Genomic DNA, 25,634 nt, shown 5'->3' on the forward strand with positions numbered 1-25,634 from the left:
AGTGGTGGATGACCCACAGCTAAAGGACTTGTCACAGTTGTGGTCCTTTTTAGGATTTGTCAATTCCTCTAACAGGTTCCTGTCAAACCTTGGTACTGTGCTCCACCCCTTGAACTCATTACTACAGATCAAGAAGAAATGGCAATAGACAAAGCAGTGTCAGGTGACTTTTCGAAAGGCAAAGAAAATGGTGACGTCAGACACTGCACTCACAAATTATGATCCATATCGTCTAGTGAAGTTTGCCTATGACGCTTCACCTTATGATATAGGTGCAGTGATGACACGTTATGAGTGATGGAAGCGAATGCCCCACAGTGCATCATGTTCCCTTACCACTGCAGAGAAAGATTACGTACAGATTTAACAGCAACACACATCAAAGTGTGACGAGAATACACATAAATTAAGATGTTTGCTGGCCTGGGCTAGCATCAGTGGCATCAGCAGTTGGTCTGCCACCTGTCCTCAGGGGAAGGAGAGATAAGGAACAATGAAGCAGCATTTGGAGATGTTAATGAAGGAGCCATCAGTCTGGGTATTGTCAAGAGCGGCTCCCCCTTTGAACCCTGAACTCTTTGAAGTGATGGACCGGCGATCTGGAGATGTGTAATGAAGGGACGGGAGAGAAAGCTGTCTAGAGCAGCTCCCCCTTTGAACCCTGAACTGTTTGAAGTGATGGACAGGCGATACCCCAGCAGGAGGATAAAAAGGGACAGGTTCGCTAAGGCAGGACACACACGACACCCGAGGTAACGAGACCCTGGAAGCGGTGCGCCTCTCACAAGTCGGTGGGAAGTACCGGGCCATAAACGCACAGGGTGGAAAGGTACGATCAGCAGGAACCCGGTGTGTGTCCACCCTCGCTTGGGTGCCGGGTTCACTGCAGAGGATCGACCGCATCTGGAGGAGGGGTCACAGTCGGTGACCTCAGGTGACATCACAAAGGACCCGCCCGAAAGCTGCTTATGAGCAATATCGCCGGTCTGTGAGTGGAAGCCGTTCTGAATGATCAGTCGTTCTCGTTCTCTCTCTCCCTCCCCCCACGTTGTCCATCGCCATGGCAACGATTACTGCGAACTGAACTAAATTGGACTGAACTTTGTGTCACTTTGAAATTGGCCATTTACCCCTAGACAACGATAGAGCTTGATTGATGCTGTTATCTTAATTCTGTGCACATGTGTGTTTATCATTGATGAACTGTTGCATTTATTATCCTTTCGATTACTGTGTTGCTTGTTTCTTTATTAAAACTTTCTTAGTTCTAGTAATCCAGACTCCAACTGAGTGATCCATTTCTGCTGGTTTGGCAACCCAGTTACGGGGTACGTAACAAAAGTTGCTGGTGAACGCAGCAGGCCAGGCAGCATCTCTAGGAAGAGGTGCAGTCGCCGTTTCAGGCCGAGACCCTTCGTCAGGACTAACTGAAGGAAGAGTGAGTAAGCAGTAAGAGTGAGTACTCACTCTTCCTTCAGTTAGTCCTGACGAAGGGTCTCGGCCTGAAACGGCGACTGCACCTCTTCCTAGAGATGCTGCCTGGCCTGCTGTGTTCACCAGCAACTTTGATGTGTGTTGCTTGAATTTCCAGCATCTGCAGAATTCCTGTTGTATACAGATTAATAGAGAGGCTTTGAGTCTGATTTGGGGTGTAAAATATTTCAAGCAATACTTGTATGGGAGAGTTTACCCTCGGTACTGATCATCAACCACTAGTCTCCACTGTCAATGCACAGAGAGGTTTTCCACAACAGCACCAGCACAAAGGCAGAGATGTGCTCTGTTTTTTTGGGGGACACAATTACAAGATTCAATTCTAGAGGACAACTATTCATGGAAATGCTGATGAATTGTCTCGTTTACCCTTGGAAACAAAAATACCTGAAAAATTTACAGAAGAGGACACTCCTCTTGACATATTCTCCCCAATGCAAATTGAATGCCTCCCTATTATGGCAAAGATGATCCAAAGGGAAACCAGAAAAGACCCCACACCGTCTCAGGTCTACAAAGCAATGTTGCTGTAATATGCAGCAGAAATTACCGTTTGCCCATTTTTACTAGCGCCAGGATGAACTTGCCTTTGACGGAGGATGGCATATGTGAGAATTGATAGTTATGGTACCATCCAAGCAAAGACCTAAGTTGTTAGAGGAGCGACATGCTGGTCATCAAGACATGGTTGAAGTGAAAGCATTGGCTCAAAGCTTTTTCTACTGGCCTGGGATAGATCAGGAGATTGAGCAGCTCGCCAAACAGCTGAGACAAATTGAGGGCCCCTCAAACAAGGAGGTTCGATGTTTCATTCTTGGACAAGAAGTCCTTTGAGAAACACACATCAAAGTTGCTGGTGAACGCAGCAGGCCAGGCAGCATCTCTAGGAAGAGGTGCAGTCGACGTTTCAGGCCGAGACCCTTCGTCAGGACTAACTGAAGGAAGAGTGAGTAAGGGATTTGAAAGTTAGAGGGGGAGGGGGAGATCCAAAATGATAGGAGAAGACAGGAGTCCTTTGAGAGACTACTTTGATCAAAAATGAGTACTTGAAAAGATTAACGACAGAACTGGACCACTCTCCTACACAGTGGAGATTGCATCTGATGTCATCTGGAGATGTTACGTCGATCAGTTGAGGAGAGCAGACAATTGTTGGAGAAGAAAGGTGGCCAGAGCTGTCAGAACCACTTCCTGCAGTCCCAGAGTCATGTCCTACAATCACCACAGAGGAGCCCCCAGAACCTGAGATTGTTTCACAGCCACAAGTCTCACCTATCAAGCAGAGTGACACCCCACCCCTGCCTTGTCAGGAAAGACCTTCTTATTCTCCACAAGAGTAAGAAATCTCCATAGCGATTGAATCATTAGGCCTGAATGGGACAATTTAAAATTCACTATATATTGTTGTATTATATAGCGTAATGTGTATATACAGAATACATACACACATATAATGTAAATACACAGACACACACACACACATATATATAGTCCTGACGAAGGGTCTCAGCCTGAAACGTCGACTGCACATCTTCCTAGAGATGCTGCCTGGCCTGCTGCGTTCACCAGCAACTTTGATGTGTGTTGCTTGAATTTCCAGCATCTGCAGAATTCCTGTTGTTTATCTTGGCTCTCATGTTTTTTCTTTTGATCAGTTTTTAAGTACAAAGCGTAACATGTCCTGCCATTCTGTGACATATGAGTTGTCTCAAACTCTTGTTTAAATACTGCTCAGGAATTGTAATGATGGAAACATTGTAACTGTTTCTTTTTATTAGATTGTTAGAATGTGAACCAAATGTAGAGACAGAACCATTAAACAAACAAATCCAGAATTACCTGCCAGTGACATCTACCCTCCCCCCACCCCACTTGGTCTTCTGCAGAGAAAACTTACACCATATTTTTTGGAGGTTTGATGGGTAATTTTCCTTGGTTGAGGTGTTTAAAGTTGGTGTCATTGTCCCTAAGTAAGTCATCATGCATTCACGTCTGATAGGAGAATAAACTGTCTCACCCAGAGGGTAATCAATCTTTGGAATTCTCTTTCCAGGAGGACTGGGGATGGGGAACTCAAGTGTTGTAGATACTTTTTTGGATATTAAAAGATTGAAGAGATGTGGGTTCATGCAAGAATATGATACTGAGGTTAGAGATTAACCATGAAGATATTGAGTGGTAGAGCAGACATGAGCAGTTGGGTGACCTTATCCTATTTCTGTGTCTTATGTTATAATATTTTGCATACTTAGAGCATTGTAGAAGCTTAATGAAATCACTGAAATGACAGAAATGTCAATATTTTAAAACATGATAGTACCACTACCCTACTTAATGAAGTGCAATTAACATTTTAATAATGTACTCAAATAAACTAACTATTCAATCTATTCTCTTGATAGGAATAACAAATTTTATATATAAAGTAATTCCTATTTTATGAAAGTTTGATTCACAAATTTTTGCTGTAAACCCTTTGACTCTGAAAACATGTCTTCAATTATAAAGCTATTTTTTGCTATAATGAAGAACACTCCACTCTTTGCACATTGCAATACACTGCATTAGAACATAGAACATAGAAATCTACAGCACGTTACAGGCCCTTCGGCCCACAATGTTGTACTACTCTAGAAACTGCCTAGAATTTCCCTAGCACATTGCCTGATATTTTTTCTTAGCTCCATGTACAAATAGGGTCTTTTTAAAAGACCCTATTGTATCTGCTTCCACCACTGCCACCGGCAGTGCATTCTATGCACCCACCACTCTCTATGAAAAGCTTACCCTGACATCCATTCTATGCCTATTTTCAAGCACCATAAAACTATACACCTTTGTGTTGGCCATTTCAGCCCTGGCAAAAAGCCTCTGCCATTCCACACAATCAATGCCCCTCATCATCTTATACACCTCTATCAGGTCACCTCTCATCCTCCGTTGCTCCAAGGAGAAAAGGCCAAGTACACTCAACCTATTTTCATAAGGGACGCCCTCCAATCCAGGCAACATCCTTGTAAGTCTACTCTGCACTGTCTCTCTAGTATCCACATCCTTCCTGTAGTGAGGTGACCAGAACTGAGCACAGTACTCCAAGTGGGGTCTTATTAAGGACTTATATAGCTGTAACATTACTACCTCACGGCTCTTGAACTCAATCCCATGGTTGATGAATGCCAACACACCATACACCTTCTTAACAACACTGTCAACCTGTGCAGCAGCTTTGACTATCCTATGAACATGGACCCCAAGATCTCTCTGATTCTCCACACTGCCAAGAGTCTTACCATTAATATTATATTCTGTCTTTAATTTGAACCACTAAACACTTAACTGGGATGAAGTCCATCTGCCACTTCTCAGCCCAGTTCTGCATCCTATTGATGTCTCACTGTAACCTCTGACAGCCCAACACACTATTCACAACACCCCCAACCTTTGTGTCATCAGCAAACTTACTAACCCATCCTTCTACTTCTTCATCCAGGTCACTTATAAACATCACAAAGAGGAGGGGTCCCTGAACAGATCCCTGCAAAACACCATTGGTCACTGACCTCCATGCAGAATACGAACCATTTAAAATCACCCTTTGTCTTCTGTGGACAAGCCAGTTCTGGATCCACAAAACAAGTTCTCCTTAGATCCCATGTCTCCTTACTTTCTGAAGGAGCCTTGCATGGGGAACCTTATCAAATGCCTTACTGAAATCCATATACACTACATCCACTGCTCTACCTTTATCAATCTGTCTTGTTCCATCCTCAAAGAATTTAATCAAGCTTGTAAGGCATGACCTGCCCTTGACAAAGCCATACTGATTATCCCTAATCAGATTAAGTCTCTCCAAGTGTTGATAAATCCTGCTTCTCAGAATCTTCTCCAACAACTTGCCCACCACTGAAGTCAGACTCACTGGGTTATCTCTATTTCCTCTCTTGAACAAGGGAACAACATTTGTAACCCTCCAATCCTCCAGTACTTCCCCCATCCCTACTGAAGACGCAAAGATCATCGCAAGAGGCTCAGCAATCTTTTCCCTCACTTCCCACAGTAGCCTGGGGTATATCACATCTGGTCCCAGTGACTTATCTAACTTAATTCTTTTCAAAGCTCCAGTACATCCTCTTTCTTAATGTCTATATGCTCAAGCATTTCAGTCCACTGTAAGTCATCCCCACAATTGCCAAAGTCTTTTTCCCTGGTGAATACTGAAGCAAAGTATTCATTAAGTAACTCCACTACCTCCTCCAACTCCATGCACACGTTTCCACTATCGCACCTGATTGGTCTTATTCTCAGACAGCTCATCCTCTTTCTCTTCACATACTTGTAGAATGCCTTGGGGTTTTCCTTAATATTACTCACCAAGGCCTTCTCATGGCAACCTCATAATTTTCTAGAGCTCTGGTACCTAGTTTCTTGAACCTTTATTAAGCTTTTCTTTTCTTCTTAACTAGATTTTTTACATCCTTTGTACACCATGGTTCCCTAAACCTACCATCCTTTCCCTGCCTCAATGGAACATACCTATGCAGAACTCCACGCCGATGTTCCCTGAGCATTTGCCACATTTCTGCTGTGCATTTCCCTGAGAACATCTGTTCACAATTTCTTGCCTAATAGCATCATGTTTCCCCTTACCCCAATTAAATGTTTTCTCAAGTTGTCTGCTCCTATCCCTCTGCAGCACTATGGTGAAGTAGATAGAATTGTGGTCACTACCTCTAAAATGATCTCACACCGAGAGATCTGACACCTGGCCAGGTTCATTTCCCAATACCAGATCAAGTACAGTCTCTCCTCTAGTTGTCTTATTTATATATCGCATCAGGAAACCTTCCTGAACACACCTAACAAACTCCACCCCACCTAAACCCCTTGTGTTAAAGAGATGCCAATCAAAATTAGGGAAGTTAAAATCTCCCATCACAGTAACCCTATTATTATTGCACCTTTCCAGAATCTGCCTCCCTGTCTGTTCCTCGATATCTCTGTTACTATTGGGGGGTCTATAAAAAAACACCCAGTAGAGTTATTGCCCCTTTTGTGTTTCTGACTTCCACCCACACTGTCTCAGTAGACCATCCCTCCATGATTTCTTCCTTTTCTGCAGCTATGACACTATCCCTAATTAGCAATGCCACACCCCCACCTCTTTTGCCTCCCTACCTGTCCTTTTTGAAACATCTAAAGCCTGGCATACTCAGCAGCCACTCCTGCCCCTGAGGCATCCAAGTCTCTGTATGGCCACAATGTCACAGTTCCACGTATTGATCCACGCTCTAAGTTCATCCACCTTGTTTATGATATTCTTTGCATTAAAATAGACACATCTCAAGCCATCAGTCTGGGTGCACCTTTGCTCTAACATCTGCCTATCCTTCCTCACAAACTCCTTACAAGCTGTCTCTACTTGTGCTCCAACCTCCCCATCCTCTGCCTCTTCACTTCGGTTCCCACCCCCCTACAAATCTAGTTTAAGTCCTCCCCAATAGCATTAGCAAATCTCCCCACCAGGATATTAGTCCCCCTTGGATTCAAGTGCAACCCATCTTTTCTGTATAGTTCACACCTGCCCCAGAAGAGGTCCCAATGATCCAAAATTCTGAATCACTGCCCCATGCTCCAATCCTTCAGCCACTTATTTATCCTCTGTCTCATTCTATTTCTATTTTCAATGTCATGTGGCACAGGCAGCAATCCGGAGATTACTACCTTTGTGGTCCTGCTTCTCAGCTTCCTTCCTAACTCCCTGTATTCTGCTTTCAGGACCTCCACCCTTTTTCTACCTATGCCATTGGTACCAATATGTACCGTGACCTCTGGCTGCTCACCCTCCCATTTCAGGATATTCTGGACATGCTCAGAAACATCATGAACCCTGGCACCTGGGAGGCAAACTACCATTCTTTTTTCTTTTTCACACCCACAGAATCGCCTATCTGTCCCCCTAACTATAGAGTCCCCTTATTACCACTGCCATCCACTTCCGTTCCCTACCCTTCTGAGCTACAGCTTCTATCTTAAAGTTGTGTATGTCATTCTTTACTCTACTATCCGTAAAATGTTTAATCAGTTAAAATTGAATTAAATCTCTGGTTTGCTGTTGATAAGAGTTGATCAATGCGATGGGTAGTTCAGCTTGTTTGATGAAACCCTGTGGAATGGCTTTCTGATACTCACCAGAGCCTGGATAGGCCAGTTCATTTCTGACAAACACTTAATCCCAGCCAACAGATTTCTTTGAGCCCTTGCTTGTGGGAGAGGGTGCCTGAAGTTTAAAAAGAGCTTGTGGCCTTTCGGGAATTTTTGGCAGACTGTAATCATAACAACCTATTAGGCATTAGACCAATAAAAAGAAGCGAGGTGTAAGCAGAGTGCCCATTGTGTGAGTGGCCAGCGTTTGAGTGGTCCAACTTTGGTTCAAGGGTCTTGGGCAAGAGGGGATGAAGGCTCTAAGTAAGTTCTAGTAAGTTTTTTTTTACTCTTTCTTTGTCTATTAGTACATAGGTAGTGTGGTGAGAATGGGTTCTTCGTGTAAAATGCGGGAACGCTGGGTGACCTCCACTCTCCTGATAACTTCATCTGTATGAAGAGCATCAGGCTACAGTTCCTTAGAGAACTTGTTTGGGAAATGGACCTGCAGCTGGATGACCTTCAGTTCACACTGGAAAATAAAGAGGTGAAAGATGGGAGCTAAAGGGCATCAGCCTAAGTTGCAGGGGCCAGGTAGCTGGGTGACTGTCAGAAAAAGGAAAGGGAATAGGCAGCCAGTGAATAGTACCACTGTGGCCACTCCCCTCAATAATAAGAATTAGATACTGTTGGGAGGGCTGAGACCTACCGGGGGAAACTGACTGGGTCTCCGGCACTGTGTCTGCAAGGGGAGGAGAAGAGGAGAGTAGTAGTGATAAGGGATTCCAGAGTTAGAGAAGCAGGTTCTATGGATGTGAAAGAGACACATAGATGGCATGTTGCCTCCCAGTGTTACTACACACACCCATTCACGCCAGTTTCCAAGGTTTAGATACTCTAACTCCCCGGAGTATGGATAGCTGGTGCAGCCCCTTTTAAAGGTTAAGGACAGTCCCGCTAAATTGGCAATCATGTTTTGGGCACCAAGGATTAAGCACTTAAGGGGCAACTGAACTGAGGTTTGGTGCTCAATTGTAAGCCTACTCATGATTTTGTCTAGTGTTGGTTTTGTGCTCAGATTCTCGAACCAGTTTAAAAACGTGTCTCAATTCTAGCCTCGGATACTCCAGCATCTGGATCCAAGCCATTCTCGCCCAGGACTTTCATCACAGTACGGATGACCCACAGTATGGACCCAGTGGGGTATCAGGGCCTTTCGTCCGCTGTGACCAGCCACAGCAAAGATACTTCCCGACAGAACCTGGAGGTACACGACCTCCAGGTAGCCATTGGTCAATTTTTGCAAGGAGGAGGTCGGAGTCGCTTGAAAGAACCAGTCGTCCTGCTCCAGAGCCAGTACGTCTTTCAGCCCTGGAGAGGTTCCATGGTGACCTGGGTTCTTGCTGCAGCTTCCTCGTCTAGTGCTCATTAGTGTTTGAGCTCCAACCATCCAGGTTCCCTTTGGAGTGCAGAAAGGTGACTTTCATTATCACTTTTCTGACCGAGAAAGCCCTGACTTGGGCTACCGCACATTGGGAACGGAGGTCGGAGATTTGCTCGGCCGCCATGAGGGAGGTGTTTCATCACTCCGCTGAGCTAGCCAAGCCTCAGAGCACTGATGAAGGTCTGATGGGGAGTGGGGGGAACAATCAGTGGCTGACTAAGCAATCGAATTTTGGACATTGCCCTAGGAAAGTGGTTGGAATGAGGAGACCTTGGCCACGCTATACTGCCACGGATTCTGAGACAAACTGAGAAACGCCGTCGCCTTGGGAGAGCCAGCAGAGAACTTCTCATCGACCAGTCTATCAGTCTCAATAATCATGTGGCGGAGTGTAAGTGAGACTACATCTCTAGGGCTAGTCTGAGCCTGGACTCATGGCATCGTTGTTCCACTCCCCAAACTCAGACAACGACCAGCCCGTCACCTGTTCAAGGTCCAGTCGAACCCATGCAGGTTGATTGCACTGGACTCTCTGCTGATGAGAGGTCCCAGTGCTGGAGTCAAGGTTCCAGCTTTTCCTGCAGGCCACCTGGGGAACTGTAAGATGGGTGTGTCAGGGATGGCAGCAGCCACTCTGCCCTAACCCACGGATTCTGGTTTCGTGCTGAAGGTGGACTTTACCTGGGGTAAGAGCTTGAGGGAGGTGAAGGCTTTTGTGGGCTCTGGGACTGCGGGTAATCTTCTGGGTAAAGGAGTCGCCTGTGGGCTCAGCATACTGTTGTAAGAGTTGAGTTAGTCTTTGCACGCCACTGTCTTGGACAGTCGCCCGCTAGGCTCTGGCCGGATCCAGCAACAGACCACGGTTTTGCAGATAGGGGATCATGTGGAAGACATTAGTTTCTCCACTCATACCCCAGATCCTCGGGCAGCTTTGGCTGCCTCAGCCAAACCCATCTGTGGACTGGAGGGAGGGGAGAATTACAGTTTGGTCCAGACATTGTCAGAAGGTTTTGTTTGGCTTGTTGTTCCGACCTCAGACTCCCATGCCCAGCAGCTAACGAGGGACAGACCTCTGCTCAGAGTAACCTGGAGCCTTCAGGAGACCCAGTCCTACCTACAAGGGAAGATGCCAGCTCCAGCCAATAGGTCTGTGCAAGTTCTAACACTCTGCAGTCAGAAGTGTGCTAGAATGAGATTGCTAGTTCAGGAGCAAACCAAGGGGGTGACCAAGCAGTATGGAACTCTAGCAGTTAGGCCTAAGGGCTCCAGTTGCCAGGTCCCTTCTAAGGGGAAGGCTCCAAAACGGAGATCCTTGGAAACTAGGCCCAGGAGCACAAAGACCATTTGTCACACCTCGCTGTCGATGTCTGAGGAGAAGGATGAGGATTTGGACTGTGATTTGGCTTCTGTTTTCACTAAAGACTCTTGTGGACCTATGGGGCGATTCTAGGGTCTGCCGAAGCACCCCCTACTACCGACGGAGTCTCTGAAGTCATCCTCGGAGGAAGGTTCAGGGGTAATTGCAGCATTCGTGCCAGTAGAAATCCCTTCCATCTACAAGGATTTGGAAGAGGTCTTCATTAATGGAAAGGCCTCGATTCTTCCACCACACCAACCCTATGACTATCAATAGATCTACTGCTTGTTGCCCTCCACGGGGACAATTATACGCACTCACAGGCCAGGAGAGAAGCACTACGGTGGAGTATATTAAAGAGGCTCTTGCGCTGGGATTTATTTGGTCCTCCACCTCTCGAGCCGGTGCTGGCTTCTCTGTACAGAAAGAGGACAGGAGTCTGCGGCCTTGCATTGATTATAGAGAGCTGAATCGTATAATGGTTAAGAATACCCTCTTCCACTCATGAACACTGTTTTCGAGATTCTCCAAGGGGCAAGAATATTCTGAAAGCTGGACTTACGTAGTGCTTACAACCTGGTTCACATAAAGGAGGGTGACGAGTGGAAGATGGCATCCAACACATCAACAGGGCACTATTTGGTCATGCCCTTCAGCCTTGTGAATGCTCCAGCAGTTTTCCAGGCCCTTATAAATTACATGCTCCGGGATGCTGTCCATTTGTATGCCTTCGTCTATTTGGAAGACATCCTAATTTTCTTGAAGTCCATGGAGGAGCACGTCGCTCACGTCAGAAATATCCTAAAGAGGTTTCTTGATCATGAACTTTACATCAAGCTGGAGAAGTCTGAATTTCAAGTAACCACCATTTCATTTTTGGGCTTCGTCATCTTTAATGGCAATCTCAAGATGGACTCTCGTAAGACACAGGCAGTCGGAGATTGGCCACAGACATCCCATGTGAAGCAAGTTAAATGATTTCTGGGATTTGCCTACTTTTATCAAAAGTTTATCAGATACTTCAGCTCAATGGTGGCTCCATTGATGGCACTAACCAAGAGATGCTCGGGTCATTTTGTTTGGACTACTGAGGCAGAGGCTGCTTTCGCAGAGCTCAAACAACGGGTCATGACAGCTCCCATTTTGTCGCATCTAATCTGGACCTTCCCTTCAACATGGAGGTGGACATCTCAAATGTCGGAGTAGGTGAAGTGTCAACAGACACCTTCGGTCAACAGACACCTTCGGACAATAAACTGCACCCACGTGCATTCTTTTCCAGGTGGCTATCTCTGGCAGACGTGAACTGCAACATTGGAAATAGAGAGCTGCTCGCAGTCAAGTTGGCTTTGGAGGAATGGCATCATTGGCTCAAGGGGGCCAAGAATCCTTTTGTCATATGGGCGGACCGCAAGAACCTGGCTTATATTCAGGAGGCCAAGCGACTGAATTCCAGGCTGGTCAGGTGGTCTCTTTTCTTTAACCGTTTTAATTTCATCCTGACCTATTGACCGGGATCTAAGAACCAGAAACCAGATACCTAGTCCCATCAGTTTGATGAACCCGAATGAGAAAACCAGCCTACCACCATTTTGCCCTGAGCCAAGGTGATAGCATCAATTTGTTTGGGGATTGACACCCTTGTTTGCAAGGCCCAGGCACAAGTGGAGAATCCTCAGAACAGCCCTCCTAGGCTGTTCGTTCCTAGTCCTGTCTGGTCGTGGGGTCTTCAATGGGGACATGCATTAAGAGTGACATCTCACCCAGTGATTGCCAGGACCCTTGAGTTTATTAAGAGGTGATATTGGTGGCCTGGAATTGTGAGGTAGCTCCATCAGTACATACAGGCATGCGAGGTGTGCGCCCAGAACAAGCAGCCCCCCGTGCCCAACTGCAAGGTCTCCTTCACCCTCTGCCTGTTCCAGAAAGACCATTATCTCCCATCTCCGTGGACTTTGTCACGGGTCTTACTCCTCCTAAGGGGAAGACCATTATCAGGGTAATTGTGGATCCTTTTTTGAAGGCCTGCAAATTCATTGCCTTGAAACATCTGTAGCAGAGATGGCTGAGATTGCCCTGCAGCAGGCCTTCAGGTAGATACTGTGTCAGATCACGGTCTGCAATTCGTATCATGTTTCTGGAGAGCGTTTTGCACACTGATTGGGGTGACAGCGAGTCTTTCCTGTGGGTTTCACACGCAGTCCACGGCCAGATGGAGTGGGTGAACCAAGATATGGAATGTACTCGAAGGTGCCTGGCCTCTGAAAGACTGAACGAGTGGAGTGACCATTTGATCTGACCACTTTACAGCATTCGGCACGTGGGCAGTCTCGTTTCGAATGTGAATTTGGATATTCTTCGCCACTCTTCCTTGAGCAAGAGGCAGAGATTGGAATTCCTGCAGCTGAAGGTCTCATCTGACACTGCAAGAGAGACGTTCTAGAGCAAGGGAGGTTTTATCAGCTTCTTCCCAGAAGGCTGAACTAAAAGCTAACCGCAAGAGAGGACAGTGGCCAGTTTTGTAGCCTGGACAATAGGTCTGGCTGTTGACTCAGGTTTTGCCTCTTTGAGGCGAACAAATTCATTGGACCCTTCAGGATTCTGTGTAAACCTGGTGGACTGCACCTTGCGGTTCCCCAAGACATTCAAGACGAATCCCACTTTCCATGTTTGCAAGTTAAAGCCTGTGAACACCAACCCATTAGCCCTACTGCCATCAGAATGAAATCAAATCCTCAGAAACAGGTGATTTGGGATTTGAAGATGTAGAATCCTTGTGGGTAGAGTTAAGAAACTGTAAGGGTAAAAAGACTCTAATAGTGGTCACTGCATATACAGACCTCTTAACAGTAACCAAGATGCAGGGTACAAATTACAATGCGAGATAAAAGAAGGCATGTAAAAGGGGCATTATTACAATAGTCATGGGGGATTTTAAAATGCAGGTATATTGGTGATGTAGGTTGGTGCTGGATCCCAAGAGATGGAGTTTGTAGAATGATACGAGACAGCTTTTTAGAGCAGCTTGTAGTTGAGCCCACTAGGAAAAAGGCAATTCTGATTGGGTGTTGTGTAATGAATCAGATTTGATTAAGGAGCTGAACAAGCCCTTAGGAGACAGTGATCTCAATGTGATTGAATTCACCGTACAGTTTAAGTAGGAGAAGCAAAACTCAGATATATCAGTATTATAGTGAAGTAAAGGGAATTACATGAGAGAGGAGCTGGCCAAGTTGATTGGAAGGGGACACTAACAGGGATGATGGTAGAACAGCAATGGGTCAAGTTTTTGGGAGCAATTTGGAAGGCAAAAGGGTAGATTCATCCAAAGAAGCAGTATTCTAAAGGGAGGATGACACAACCTTGGCTGACAAGGGAAGTAAGACAGCATAAAAGCAAAAGAGAGGACAGCATAATGTTGCAAAATTAGTGGGATTCTAGACAATTTGGAACCTTTTCAAAACAAACAGAAGACAACTAATAAAACCATAAAAAGAAAAAAGTTGAAATATGAAGGTAAGGTGGCCAATAATAAAAGAGAGGACACGAAAATTTTTCTCAGATTATATAAAGGGTAAAAGAGAGGCAAGATGATCTGAAGATAGGTGGAGGGGCAGGTAGATTAAGGAAGAGGGAGTCTGCAGATGAATTTAGACAGATTAGGAGAATGGGCAAAGGAGTAGCAGATGGAACACAACGTAAGGAAGTGTATGGTCATGCAATTTGGTAAAAGAAATTTTCTAAGCAGGGAGAAAATTAAAAAATCAGAGGTGCAAAGGGAACTGGGAGTCCACGTGCAGGATTCCCTGAAGGTTAACTTGCAAGTTGAGTCAGTCGCAAATTTAAAGTTAGCATTCATTTGAAGAGGACTAGAATATAAAAGCAAGAGTGTAATGCTGAGATATTATAAGGTATTGGTCCAACAACACTTGCACTATTGTGAGCAGTTTTGGGCCCCTTATATAAGAAAAGATGCGCTAGCATTGGAGAGGGTCCAGATGAGGTTCGCGAGAATGATTCTGGGAATGAAAGGGTTAATGTATGAGGAGCATTTAAGGGCTCTGGGCCTGAACTCACTGGAGTTTAAAATAATGAGGAGGGGGTGGAACCTCATTGAAACCTATCAAATATTGAAAGGCTGAGGTAGGGTGGATGTGGAGAGGATATTTCCCATCATGAGGGAGTCTAGAATCAGCTGCCACAGCCTCAGAATAGAGGGACGTCCATTTAGAATAGAAATTAGAGCAAATTTCTTTAGCCAGAGGTTGGTGAATCTGTGGAATTCATTACCACTGACAGCTATGGAGGCCAAGTCATTGGGTATATTTAGAGTGGAGCTTGATGGGTTCTTAATGAGTCAGGGTGTCAAAGGTTAATGTGAGCAGACAGGAGGATGGTGTTGAGACAGATAATGAATCAGCCATTATAGAATGGTGGAGCAGTCTCGATGGGCCAAATGGCCTAATTCTGCTCCTATGTGTTATGGTCTGATGGTCTTTTGGAATAGTGGTGCATGCTGCCACTTCTCTGGTTGCAAAATCCAGGTCGCTACAAATGGATTTAAATGTAAAGTAACTTGTTTTGTATTTGTTGATGATGGAGTCATGTTCGAATATTCTATCTGATCTTTGGGCATGGATCAGATGAAAATTTCCTGTGCAATAGATTATTGAAAAGGACAAATTACTTCCTGCAATTTCCTTTTCCGTAATTTACAATATAATCTTTGCTCTTTAACTTTTAGCATTGTGTTTATTCATTTTGTAATTTGCTTTATCTTAAAGTCAGGAGTGTTTCCACTGTTCATGTTGAAGAAAATCTTGTCCAGATGTTCACTAAGAAGAACAAAAGAAGCTTACTACTTAGAACATAAAAATAATCTTACTTTCAGCATTCTGTAGATAAATACACAGTCCAAATATGCAATGAGCAGTTGAGCCTATACCTTCACAAAATTTAAATGCTAAATGCTACTAGAATAGGCACATAGATAGAAAGGTTCAGAGGGATATGGGCCAAACACAGGCAAATAGGACTGGCTCACCTGGGGCTGGCTGGTGGCGCAATGATATCGGCGCCAGACCCAGGTTGGAAACTAGTCGGGTCTGCCCTCGAGTACGCTTTCCATCTGTGCCGGGTTGAGTGTCAAGGTCGCAACTCGACCTCGTACAATAAAGGGAAAATACTGCGAAAAATGTCTGTGTGAGGAGTGGTGCGCCACACAGTCTCTCTCTCGCTCCGCGCCTTGTAAAAGCCATGAAAAAGACATCATCACAGACGCACGCAGGGACATGTAGATGCACACGCACAGACTCACACGCACGTGGGCACACACACAAAAGAAAGGACTGGCTCACCTGGGCATCTTGGACCAGTTAGGTCAAAGGGCTCATTTCCCTGCTGCAAAAATCTTTGGCTCTGTACCTTGCTCTCTGATTTTTTTCCAGGAAGAGAACCTCCGTGAACTGGCATCTTGCCTTGTAGGTGCTGAGAATGGGAAAGCATCATTGGAGAACCAAGTGTCAGATCTACACACTCAGCTATTCCAAACTAAATGTGAGAGCTATGGTCTGAAGAAACAATGCCTGGAGTCAGAACTGCAATTAACCGCAAATCGAAATGTAAGAATATCTGGATGTCATTTATTCTACCTAACTGGTTAGAACTATTCTAGATTACCAAAGAATGAACATTGAAGCTATGTAACACAGTACTAAAGAGTGGAAAAATGATTTAAAACCTATTTTAGATTTCAGCCTATCTCTTCTAGATACAATGAATGGTTCAGCCTTCTCCAGTGACTTTCCTGCAATAAAGAAAGGCATGTGTTAGTGTCAGTCTTGTGAAGTGTTTAGAGAATTCGCCTGTGGTACAGAAATTGTGCAGAACATGAGAAATGCAGCTGGAAATCAGAGAATATTTCCTCTATAACTAACTGGATACTGAGTCATAACTGAGGCCAACAGATTGTTGTAGGGCAAGTACACAGCAAATGGTGGGTAAATAGAGACAAGATGGATCTCTAATTGAATGGAAATATGTACTCAGCATACAAAGTGACCTGCCCTTCTTTCAATGTTTCATGGTGTATCTTGCCTGTTATGATGAGGTCATTGAACTTCATTGGTGCACAGGCAAATGAGTTAGTAATTAGTGCTGCTTCCATTCATGAGGTTTGAATGATGTTACTGAATCATTTACTGACACGCAGGCACATGAGTCGGTTCTGCTTTGTTCAATTTAGTCTGATATGAATCATCTTGATAGGACTGAGAGTAATCCAGTTATTTATCGTTGCATTGTTTTCAGTATATGGATGAGGATGTTTTTTGATAACTTCTGCATTCCTCACTTCAGTCTTTCTTCCTCAGTATAAAACCTTCTGGAACATTGTTTATCATATTCTGAATCACAAAGGCTTGTGTAATATAGAAGTGATTTATGTTATGCAGCATGATGCACAAGGCAAGTTAATGCAAGTGTAGTTATATGCTCTTACTGTTTGCAAACTGGTGAGTTAGGAGCTTGTTGAACTTTGAATTGGATTGGCAGTCATGAAAGTGAGCTTCCATCCTGATTAAGTGATGAGATTAACCTAAAAATTCGAACAGATGTAAACTGGATTACTAATTTGCCACTGTGATTTTGATGATCACATCATGTCAAAATCTACCTGAATCTCAATTCCATTTTTGCAGGCGGCTTCTGCAAATGTACATTATACAATTGACTCCTGTTTTATCCCCTAGTTAAGTTGTCAATACTTCTGACAATGCCTAGACAAAGCAATGATTAAAATCAGCCAAATTTCAAATCTCCTTTTTGATGGAAAGCCAATGGGTATTATAGCAGTACCAGATAATATCTCTTCACGGTATCTACAATGCATAGTAACCATGGTGAGATGGTGTCACATTAGTTGATGTTGTTTTCAGAAACATGTGAAGACGTGCTTTTATTTCCTATACCACAGATAAATGAAAGCCTTCTGTGGGAGATAACAAGACTGAAACAAAGTTTGCAGGCTTTGGAACAACAAATTGTAAACTTGCAGAGTGAAAAGACAACTTTATCCTCTCAGCTGAAGACACTAGAATCTGAACAGCAGCAGATATCTAATGAGAAAGAGCTGTTAGTGGAAACACTGAAAGGAATGAAGTGTCACAGATGCAGTGATTCCTTGTTACTGAATCAATTTGACGGCAGGTAATTTTGTTTCATTTTTTGTTTCATGAATGGTAACAAGATTCAGCATTATAATTAAAGGAAGGAAAGGGGATGACAGAAGTTATTTTCCACAGACTTATGTACTTGAAACAAAGCAATAACTTAAACAAATGGCTTATAAAACAGGGAGCACCATTTAAAAGGAATTAGGAAAGTGTTTGAATGGAAAAATATAAAAGGCTGTATTTAAAGGGGACACCATAGCAGTTAGCATGTTGCTATAACAGCTCATGGCATCAGAGTTCAGCTTTGGCATCCTCTGTGAGAAAGTTTGTATGGGCTTCTTTTGGGTGCTCTGGTTTCCTCCCACAATCCAAAGACATACTGGTTAGTAGGTTAATTGGTTATTGTGAATTGTCCTGTGATTAGGCTAGGGTTGAATAGGCTGGTTGCTGTGCAATGTCGCTTGTTGGGCCTGAAGGACTTGTTCCACAATGTATTTCCATAAAATAAAAAAATATAGGTGACATAGGATTCAAGTAGATAGCATTATTTGTAAACTAGCTCAGATATAATAGGACTCAAATTCACCAACAGTGTTCCTATTTCTAACAGTCTCAATTTTACCTCTTAAACTTGAGGTAAATTTACCTCAATTTACATTTAAATTTACCTCGATTTCTGAGGTCGACGCTGGAGGCCTCACTTCCGGCTGCTGCGGATGTCCACCAATGGAGCGTCCCGCTCCCTCCGGATGAACCGGACCTGGTGGCATCGAGATTCAGCGTCACCGAGGAGGATGTTAGAAGGGCCTTCCTGAAGATGAATCCAAGGAAGGCGATGGGCCCAGATTGCGTCCCGGGACAGGTTCTCTGGGCCTGTTCAAGCGAGGTAACTGGAGCGTTTGCTGACATCTTCAACTGCTCCTTGCTTGAGTCTAAGATTCCCTCGTGTTTTAAGAAGGCAACGATAATCCCAGTGCCAAAGAAGAGCAAGGTGGCATGCCTGAATGACTATCGACCTGTGGCTATGACATCAATTGCTATGAAGTGCTTCGAGCGATTGTTCATGGCACACATCAACCACAGCATACCGGTCAACCTCCACGCTTTGCAATTCGCCAATCAGAACAGCAGGTCAATGGCAGATGCCATCTCTCTGGTCCTACATTTCTCCTTAGAACACCTGGAGAATAAAGACACATACATAAGGCTCCTTTTCATTGACTACAGCTCTGCCTTTAATACCATCATTCCAAATAAACTGATTCCTAAGCTCCAGAACTTGGGCCTTAGCACTCAGATCTGCAGCTGGATCTTCAACTTCCTCACAGACAGGACCTAGACTGTAAAAATAGGGGACAAACTCTCCTCTATAATCACTCTGAGCACCAGTGCCCCACAAGGCTGTGTACTCAGACCCCTGCTGTACTCACTGTACACCCATGCTTGTGTAGCCAAGTTTCTATCGAACTCAATATATAAGTTTGCTGATGACACAACAATTGTAGGCCGTATCTCGGGTAACGATGAGTTTGAGAACAGAGAGGAAATTAAGAACCTGGTGGCATGGTGCGAAGACAATAACCTATCCCTCAACGTCAGCAAGATGAAGAAATTGGTTGTTGACTTCAGAAGGATTAGCAGACTGCACGACCCAATTTACATCAGTGGTGCACAAGTGGAACAGGTCAAAAGCTTTAAGTTCCTCGGGGTCAATATCACAAATGAACTGACTTGGTCCAACCAAGCAGAGTCCACTGCCAAGAAGACCCACCAGCACCTTTAATTCCTGAGAAAACTAAAGAAATTTAGCCTGTTCCCTAAAACCCTCACTAATTTTTATAGATGCACTGTAGAAAGCATTCTTCTAGGGTGCATCACAACCTGGTATGGAAGTTGTCCTGTCCAAGACAGGAAGAAGCTGCAGAAGATCGTGAACATGGCGCAGCACATCACACAAACCAATCACTTGGACTCACTTTACACCGCACGCTGTCGGAGCAGTGCTGCCAGGATAGTCAAGGACACGACCCACCCAGCCAACACAATTTTCGTCCCTCTTCCCTCCGGGAGAAGGCTCAGGAACTTGAAGACTCGTATGGTCAGATTTGGGAGCAGCTTCTTTCCAACTGTGATAAGACTGCTGAATGGATCCTGACATGGATCTGGGCCATACCCTCCAAATATCCGGGGGGGTTTTTGCACCACCTTACTTTCCATTTTTCTATTTTCTATTTATGATTTATAATTAAATTTTTAATATTTACTATCGATTTGTAATCCAGGGAGCGGGAAGCGCAGAATCAAATATCGCTGTGATGATTGTACATTCTAGTATCAATTGTTTGGTGACAATAAAGTATAAAGTATAAAATTTAAATTGTTTTGACAACACCAGGTTCAGGAACAGTTATTACCCTTCGACCATCGGGCTTCTGAACCAATGTGGATAACTTCACTTACCTCAACACTGAACAGATCATTCTACACAACCTATGCACTCACTTTCAAGGACTCCAGAACTCATGTTCTCAGTATTATTTCTTTGTTTATTCATTTTTTTTTGTATTTTCAGTTTGCCTTTTGCAAATTGGTTGCTTGTCAGTCTTTGAGTGTAGTTTTTCACTGATTATTTTACTACTTCGTTTTACTGTGAATGTCTGCCAGAAAATTAATCTCAGGGTAATATATGGTGATATATATGTACTTTGATAATAAAGTTAATTTGAATTTTGAATTTTGAGCTGATTACCATGCTGTCAATCAACAAAATTAAAATTTACCACTGAAGGAAGGTAAAGATTCATTGTTAATTTGTTAATCTTCCATTACAATACATTTTGCTATTTTCTCATGCCTGACTTCCACAAGTTAATGACTTTGAAGAAAGGAGTAAACAAGATTGCCATAAGCAATCTCTAAATGCCAGGTGATATTCCTCTGTAGTGTATGGATCTGCAGAACACTATTAGTACTGGTGATTATTGATATAACCACCTTGCTATATTTGAAACAAAAAAAAAGAAATGAGGGGATTTACCTGACGTCAACTACTTTCCAAGAGGATATTTTTGCACAGTAATTTATAGCTTAAGAGTAGAATAAAATGGCAGGAGCCATTACTTCCTGATGGGATTTTGCCAGGATAGGAGCTGAAGTAGCTCATACACTCCATCCATGGACAGAAGCACAAATTCCACAGGTGGGTAATGAAGCTAAGTTTTGAAAGTGGACTATGAAGTGCAGCCACTACTACATGGTATATTCATGCTCCGCATAGGTTGACAGCAGATGTAATCTCACTTGATCTTGGATCACCTGGACAATAGTAATACCTACATCAGGCTGCTGTTTCTTGATTAGAGCTCAGCCTTCAACACAATCATATCCTCAGTTCTAATCGACAAGCTCCAAAACCTGGGCCTCAGCACCTCCATCTGCAACTGGATCCTTGACTTACTCACCAGGAGACCACAGTCTGTACGAATCAAAAATAACATATCCTTCTTGCTGACAATCACACTGGCACACCTCAAGAATGTGTGCTTAGCCCAGTGCTCTACTCTGTCTACAGCTATGACTGTGTGGTTAGGCACAGCTCAAACTCCATCTATAAATTTGCCAACAACACAACTACTGTTGGCAAAATTTTAGATGGTGATGAGGAGGCATACAGGAGTGAGGTAGATCAGCTGGTTGAGTGGTGTTGCAACAACCTTGCACTCAATGTCAGTAAGACCAAGGAATTAATTGTGGACTTCAGGAAGGGAAAGGCAAGAGAATACACACCAGTCGTCAGGAAGAGATCAGCAGGGAAAGAGTAAGCAATTTCAAGTTGCAGGCTATCAACATCTCTGAAGATCTATCCTGCACCCAGTATGTTGATGCAATTACAAAGAAGGCATGACAGTGGCTATACTTCATTGGGAGTTTGGGGAAAATTGGCATTTCACCAAAGACACTCACAAATTTCTACAGGTATACCATGGAGAGTTTGCACCCATCTCATTGCTACCATTCAAGAAGGAGGTGCAGGAGCTTGAAACCACACACACTCGACATCTCGAGAACAGCTTCTTCTCCTCCACCATCAGATTTCTGAATGAACAATGAATCCATGAACTCTTATACCAGTGATATTAAAATTGATTCTGATTCTAATTCTGATTCACATTAACTAGGGATGAATCTCCAGGCACAGTGGTATCTTGCGTTTCTCTGATTAAAAGAAGAAATCTCCAGCCATTTTGCAATGCAGAAAAACATACTTAAAGTAAAGTTGGTATTAGTTGTCACAATGTACAATAATTTGATTCAAGATCTTGAATCTTAAATTCTGCCAAAGTGGAAGATGTTATTCGTGCTTTGTTTGCCATAATCTAAAAGATTTAATAAGTTTAGCCGGTGAGTGTTTGCCCAAAGCTGACACGTACCAAGAAATCATTAATAGCTCACCAGGATATCTTAATATGTATGATAGGCTGATAAGACGTTCCCTCCATAGCCTTGTCCAACCCTTAATGATGATATTTAATATTTCAATCCACAGGGTGTCAGCAACAGACCTCCACAATATGCCCTCCAAATCATGTCCTCAGTGTAAATTTCTTCCAAGGAAAGGAGAATCAACTAAGGATGATGTGTACATTAATGAATGGGAACAAATGGGTGATGTTAAGGAGGAGGTGAGCGCGGTCAGTACCTCCATCAAGGCCACTGGAACAGAGCTGCAGGGGACTGACATGGAAACAGAGCAACAACTGGGGGTAAGAGGAGGAGAATGTTTGTGAACATAAAAACAAAAACAAGGAATGGTCTTTATTAGAGCTCCAAGGTTAATTTAATGTCAAAGAAAACTCTCTCTTTCTGATTTACAATACTGCAGCAGACGATGCGCCCAAAATGTTAAACCGGCTTATTTACCGGCATTTGAAAGCCTGGCATATTTCAGTAAACACTGCTATGCAGAAAAAAAACAGCGGGTGCATGCCATTATTAGAATGATAATGTCATTGATATTACTATCGAGCAACAATTTTTTTTATTATATTCAGGAGGTAAAGGGACACCATGCTTCGTAACAACAAAACCTGTACACCAGCAATACTGAAAGCAGAATTGGTTGTTCAATGGATACATCACCAATGATGCCTCGTCAGCAAAGTAGTTAAACATTTAGATATTAATTATGCATTCTTAGATTTTACATATGACATTTATGTATCAGTGCAATACTTTTAGAGAATCAATACTGCATTGTCAGTGCTGGAATTCGTCATATTAAATACATTTATGCTCTGTAATGTATTATTTAGATACTGGGAAGTCACTTTTAGTAGGGGCAGGGAGACTTCTTTGCAAGGTTACTGCCCATAATATGAGTTAACAACTCATTATATATCCTGCTTACTTTTGCTTTCTAAGGAAGTAAGATTATTGTTGGTTGAAGCAATTATGGCAGAAAACTGAAATCTAAACATTACACAGCTCTGTCTGAGGGGCTGTAATAGCAATGTCCTGCCACTACTGAATCGAATCATTGTGTATATGCCAAATCCCAGGCAAGGTACAATCGGTCCCATGCTTGTGGCAAAAAAAGAGCAGCAGCCATCCAATAATCAGGGGCATCTCACAATACTGTAGGGAGCCCAATGCCCAAAATAGGCCAAAAATATCAGGCACGAAAATAACTCTTTTAAATCTTTACCTGTAAATTCCCCTGGGATTACTTACTATTACTTAAAGTGCTACTTGTAGCCTGTTTAAGTCCCAGTCAGTTCAGGAAAACAATAGCTAGGTTAACAGTGCCATGTTTGAACCCGGACCCTCTCCTGAAGGTTCCTGCTGAGAAGCAATGCAGCCTGTGAATACTGACTAGATATTAATTGCAGATGTGTGAGGCCCTGTCCTTGACAGTCTGTTGTTGGATTCTAATGTTTTAATTGAATGTTCATTCAGAAGTCAGGAAAAGGCTTAAAACTTGTTGCTTCACGATCGTTTTGTTAAGTGTTAACAGAACAAAGAGAAATTGAAACAAGCAGTGATAGAGGTCTACTAAGTAAAGGACGAGACCACAAAGCTAAGAAACTAAGATGGCACTGACCTCTCGCTGCAGCTCTTTTATACCCACAGATAAGGGAAATTCCATTCAAATTTGTAGATAAGAGTCAACCAATGAAGTAATTCTTATTCAATTCTTATCAAATAATGCAGCACCGAGAGAAGCTTCCAGAATCATACCAATATAACCACTAGGAGAATACACTTAACATATTGTGGCCTCTAGGAAGCATAATAAAATGCTAATAACATACATGTACTACTTAAAATACAAACAGATTATTAATTGTTAAGCTGCAAAGAACATAAGAACACAAGAAATAGGAGCAGGATTAGGCCATCTGGCCCATTGCGTCTGCTCCACCATTCAATAAGATCATGGCTGACCTGGCCATGGACTCATCTCCACCTACCTTTTTGCCATAACCCTTAATTGCCCTACTATGCAAAAATCTATCCAACCTTGTCTTAAATATATTTACTGAGCCAGCCTCCACTGCTTCATTGGGCAGAGAATTCCACAGATTCACCACTCTCTGGAAAAAGCAGTTCCTCCTCATCATCATCCTAAATCTACTCCCGCAAATCTTGAGGCTCTGTCGCCTAGTTCTCTCAACTACCAGTGGAAACAACTTGACTGCTTCTGTCTTATATATCCCTTTCATAATTTTATATGTTTCTCTAAGATCTCCTCTCATTCTTCTGAATTCCAGCGAGTACAGTCCCAGGCGATTCAATCTCTCCTCATAGTCTAACCCCCACGTCTCTGGAATTAACCTGGTGAACCTCCTCTGCACCACCTCCAAAGCCAGTATATCCTTCCTCAAATAAGGAGATCAGAAGTGCATTCAGTACTCCAGGCATGGCCTCGCCAGTACCCTGTACAGTTGCAGCATGACCTCCCTGCTCTTAAATTCAATCCTTCTAGCAATGAAGGCCATCATTCCATTAGCCTTCTTGATAACCAGCTGCACCTGCAAATCAAACCAATCTTTTGTGATTCATGCACAAGCACTCCCAAGTTTCTCTGCACAGCAGCATGCTGCAATTTTTTACCATTTAAATAATAATCTGCTCTTTCATTTTTCCTTCCAAAGTGTATGACCTCGCACTTACCAACTTGGTACTCCATCCACCAGACCCCTGCTACTCACTTAACCTATCTATATTTCTCTGCAGACTCTCCATATCTTCTGCACAATTTGCTTTTCCATTCAATTTAGAATCATGAATAAACTTACAAACGTAGATACACTACACTTGGTCCCCTCTTCCAGATTGTTCATGTATACTGTATCGTGAACAGTTGTGGGCCCAGCACCAACCCCTGCGGCACACTGCTCACCACTGATTGCCAACCAGAGTAACACCCACGTATCCCAACTCTCTGCTTTCTATTAGTTAACCAATCCTCTATTTGTGCCAATACATCACCCCTAACTCTATGCATCCTCATCTTATAGATAGGTCTTTCATGCGGCACCTTATCGAACACCTTCTAGAAATCCAAGTAAATAATAATCCATATGTTCCTCTCTACCTACTGTGCTTGTTATATTCTCAAAGAACTCCAGTAAGTTTGTTGAACAGAACCTGCCTTTGCTGAATCCATGCTGCGTCTACTTGACGGATCGATTTCTTTCCAAATGCCTCCATATTTCTTCTTTAATGATAGTTTCAAGCATTTTCCCAACTACAGATGTTAAACTAACTGGCCTATAGTTACCTACCTTTTGCCTATGTCCTTTTTTTTAATAGTGGGTGACATTCACCATTTTCTAATCCGCAAGGACCTTCCAAGATTCCAGAGGATTTTGGTGAATTATCACCAAAGTCTCGACTATAACTCTGCCATTTCTTTCAGTACCCTGGGCCCAGGGGACATATCTGTCTTCAGGCCCACAAGTTTGCTCAGCACTACCTCTTTAGTGATAGCTATTGTATCGAGGTCCTCACCTCCAAATGCATC

At 43.4% G+C, this 25,634-nt stretch overlaps 2 protein-coding genes across 2 annotated transcripts in view; both read left to right on the forward strand.

Moving 5' to 3' along the window:
- The window catches only part of LOC140197081 (uncharacterized), a 71,465-nt gene extending 54,280 nt beyond the window's left edge, over positions 1–17,185 (forward strand). The window contains exons 7-10 of the mRNA XM_072256998.1: positions 8,751–8,991; positions 11,719–11,896; positions 15,884–16,057; positions 17,135–17,185. Coding sequence (XP_072113099.1) covers positions 8,751–8,991; positions 11,719–11,896; positions 15,884–16,057; positions 17,135–17,185 — 644 coding nt within the window. The remainder of the gene's footprint in view (positions 1–8,750; positions 8,992–11,718; positions 11,897–15,883; positions 16,058–17,134) is intronic.
- LOC140196056 (uncharacterized) overlaps positions 1–25,634 on the forward strand; it is a 50,093-nt gene that overhangs the window by 1,370 nt on the left and 23,089 nt on the right. The window contains exons 2-4 of the mRNA XM_072254763.1: positions 15,884–16,057; positions 17,410–17,642; positions 22,155–22,371. Of these exons, the coding sequence (XP_072110864.1) occupies positions 17,590–17,642; positions 22,155–22,371 (270 nt within the window). The 5' untranslated portion in view covers positions 15,884–16,057; positions 17,410–17,589. The remainder of the gene's footprint in view (positions 1–15,883; positions 16,058–17,409; positions 17,643–22,154; positions 22,372–25,634) is intronic.

Source organism: Mobula birostris, chromosome 4 (genome assembly GCF_030028105.1).
Source record: "Mobula birostris isolate sMobBir1 chromosome 4, sMobBir1.hap1, whole genome shotgun sequence".
Lineage (NCBI taxonomy): Eukaryota > Metazoa > Chordata > Chondrichthyes > Myliobatiformes > Myliobatidae > Mobula > Mobula birostris.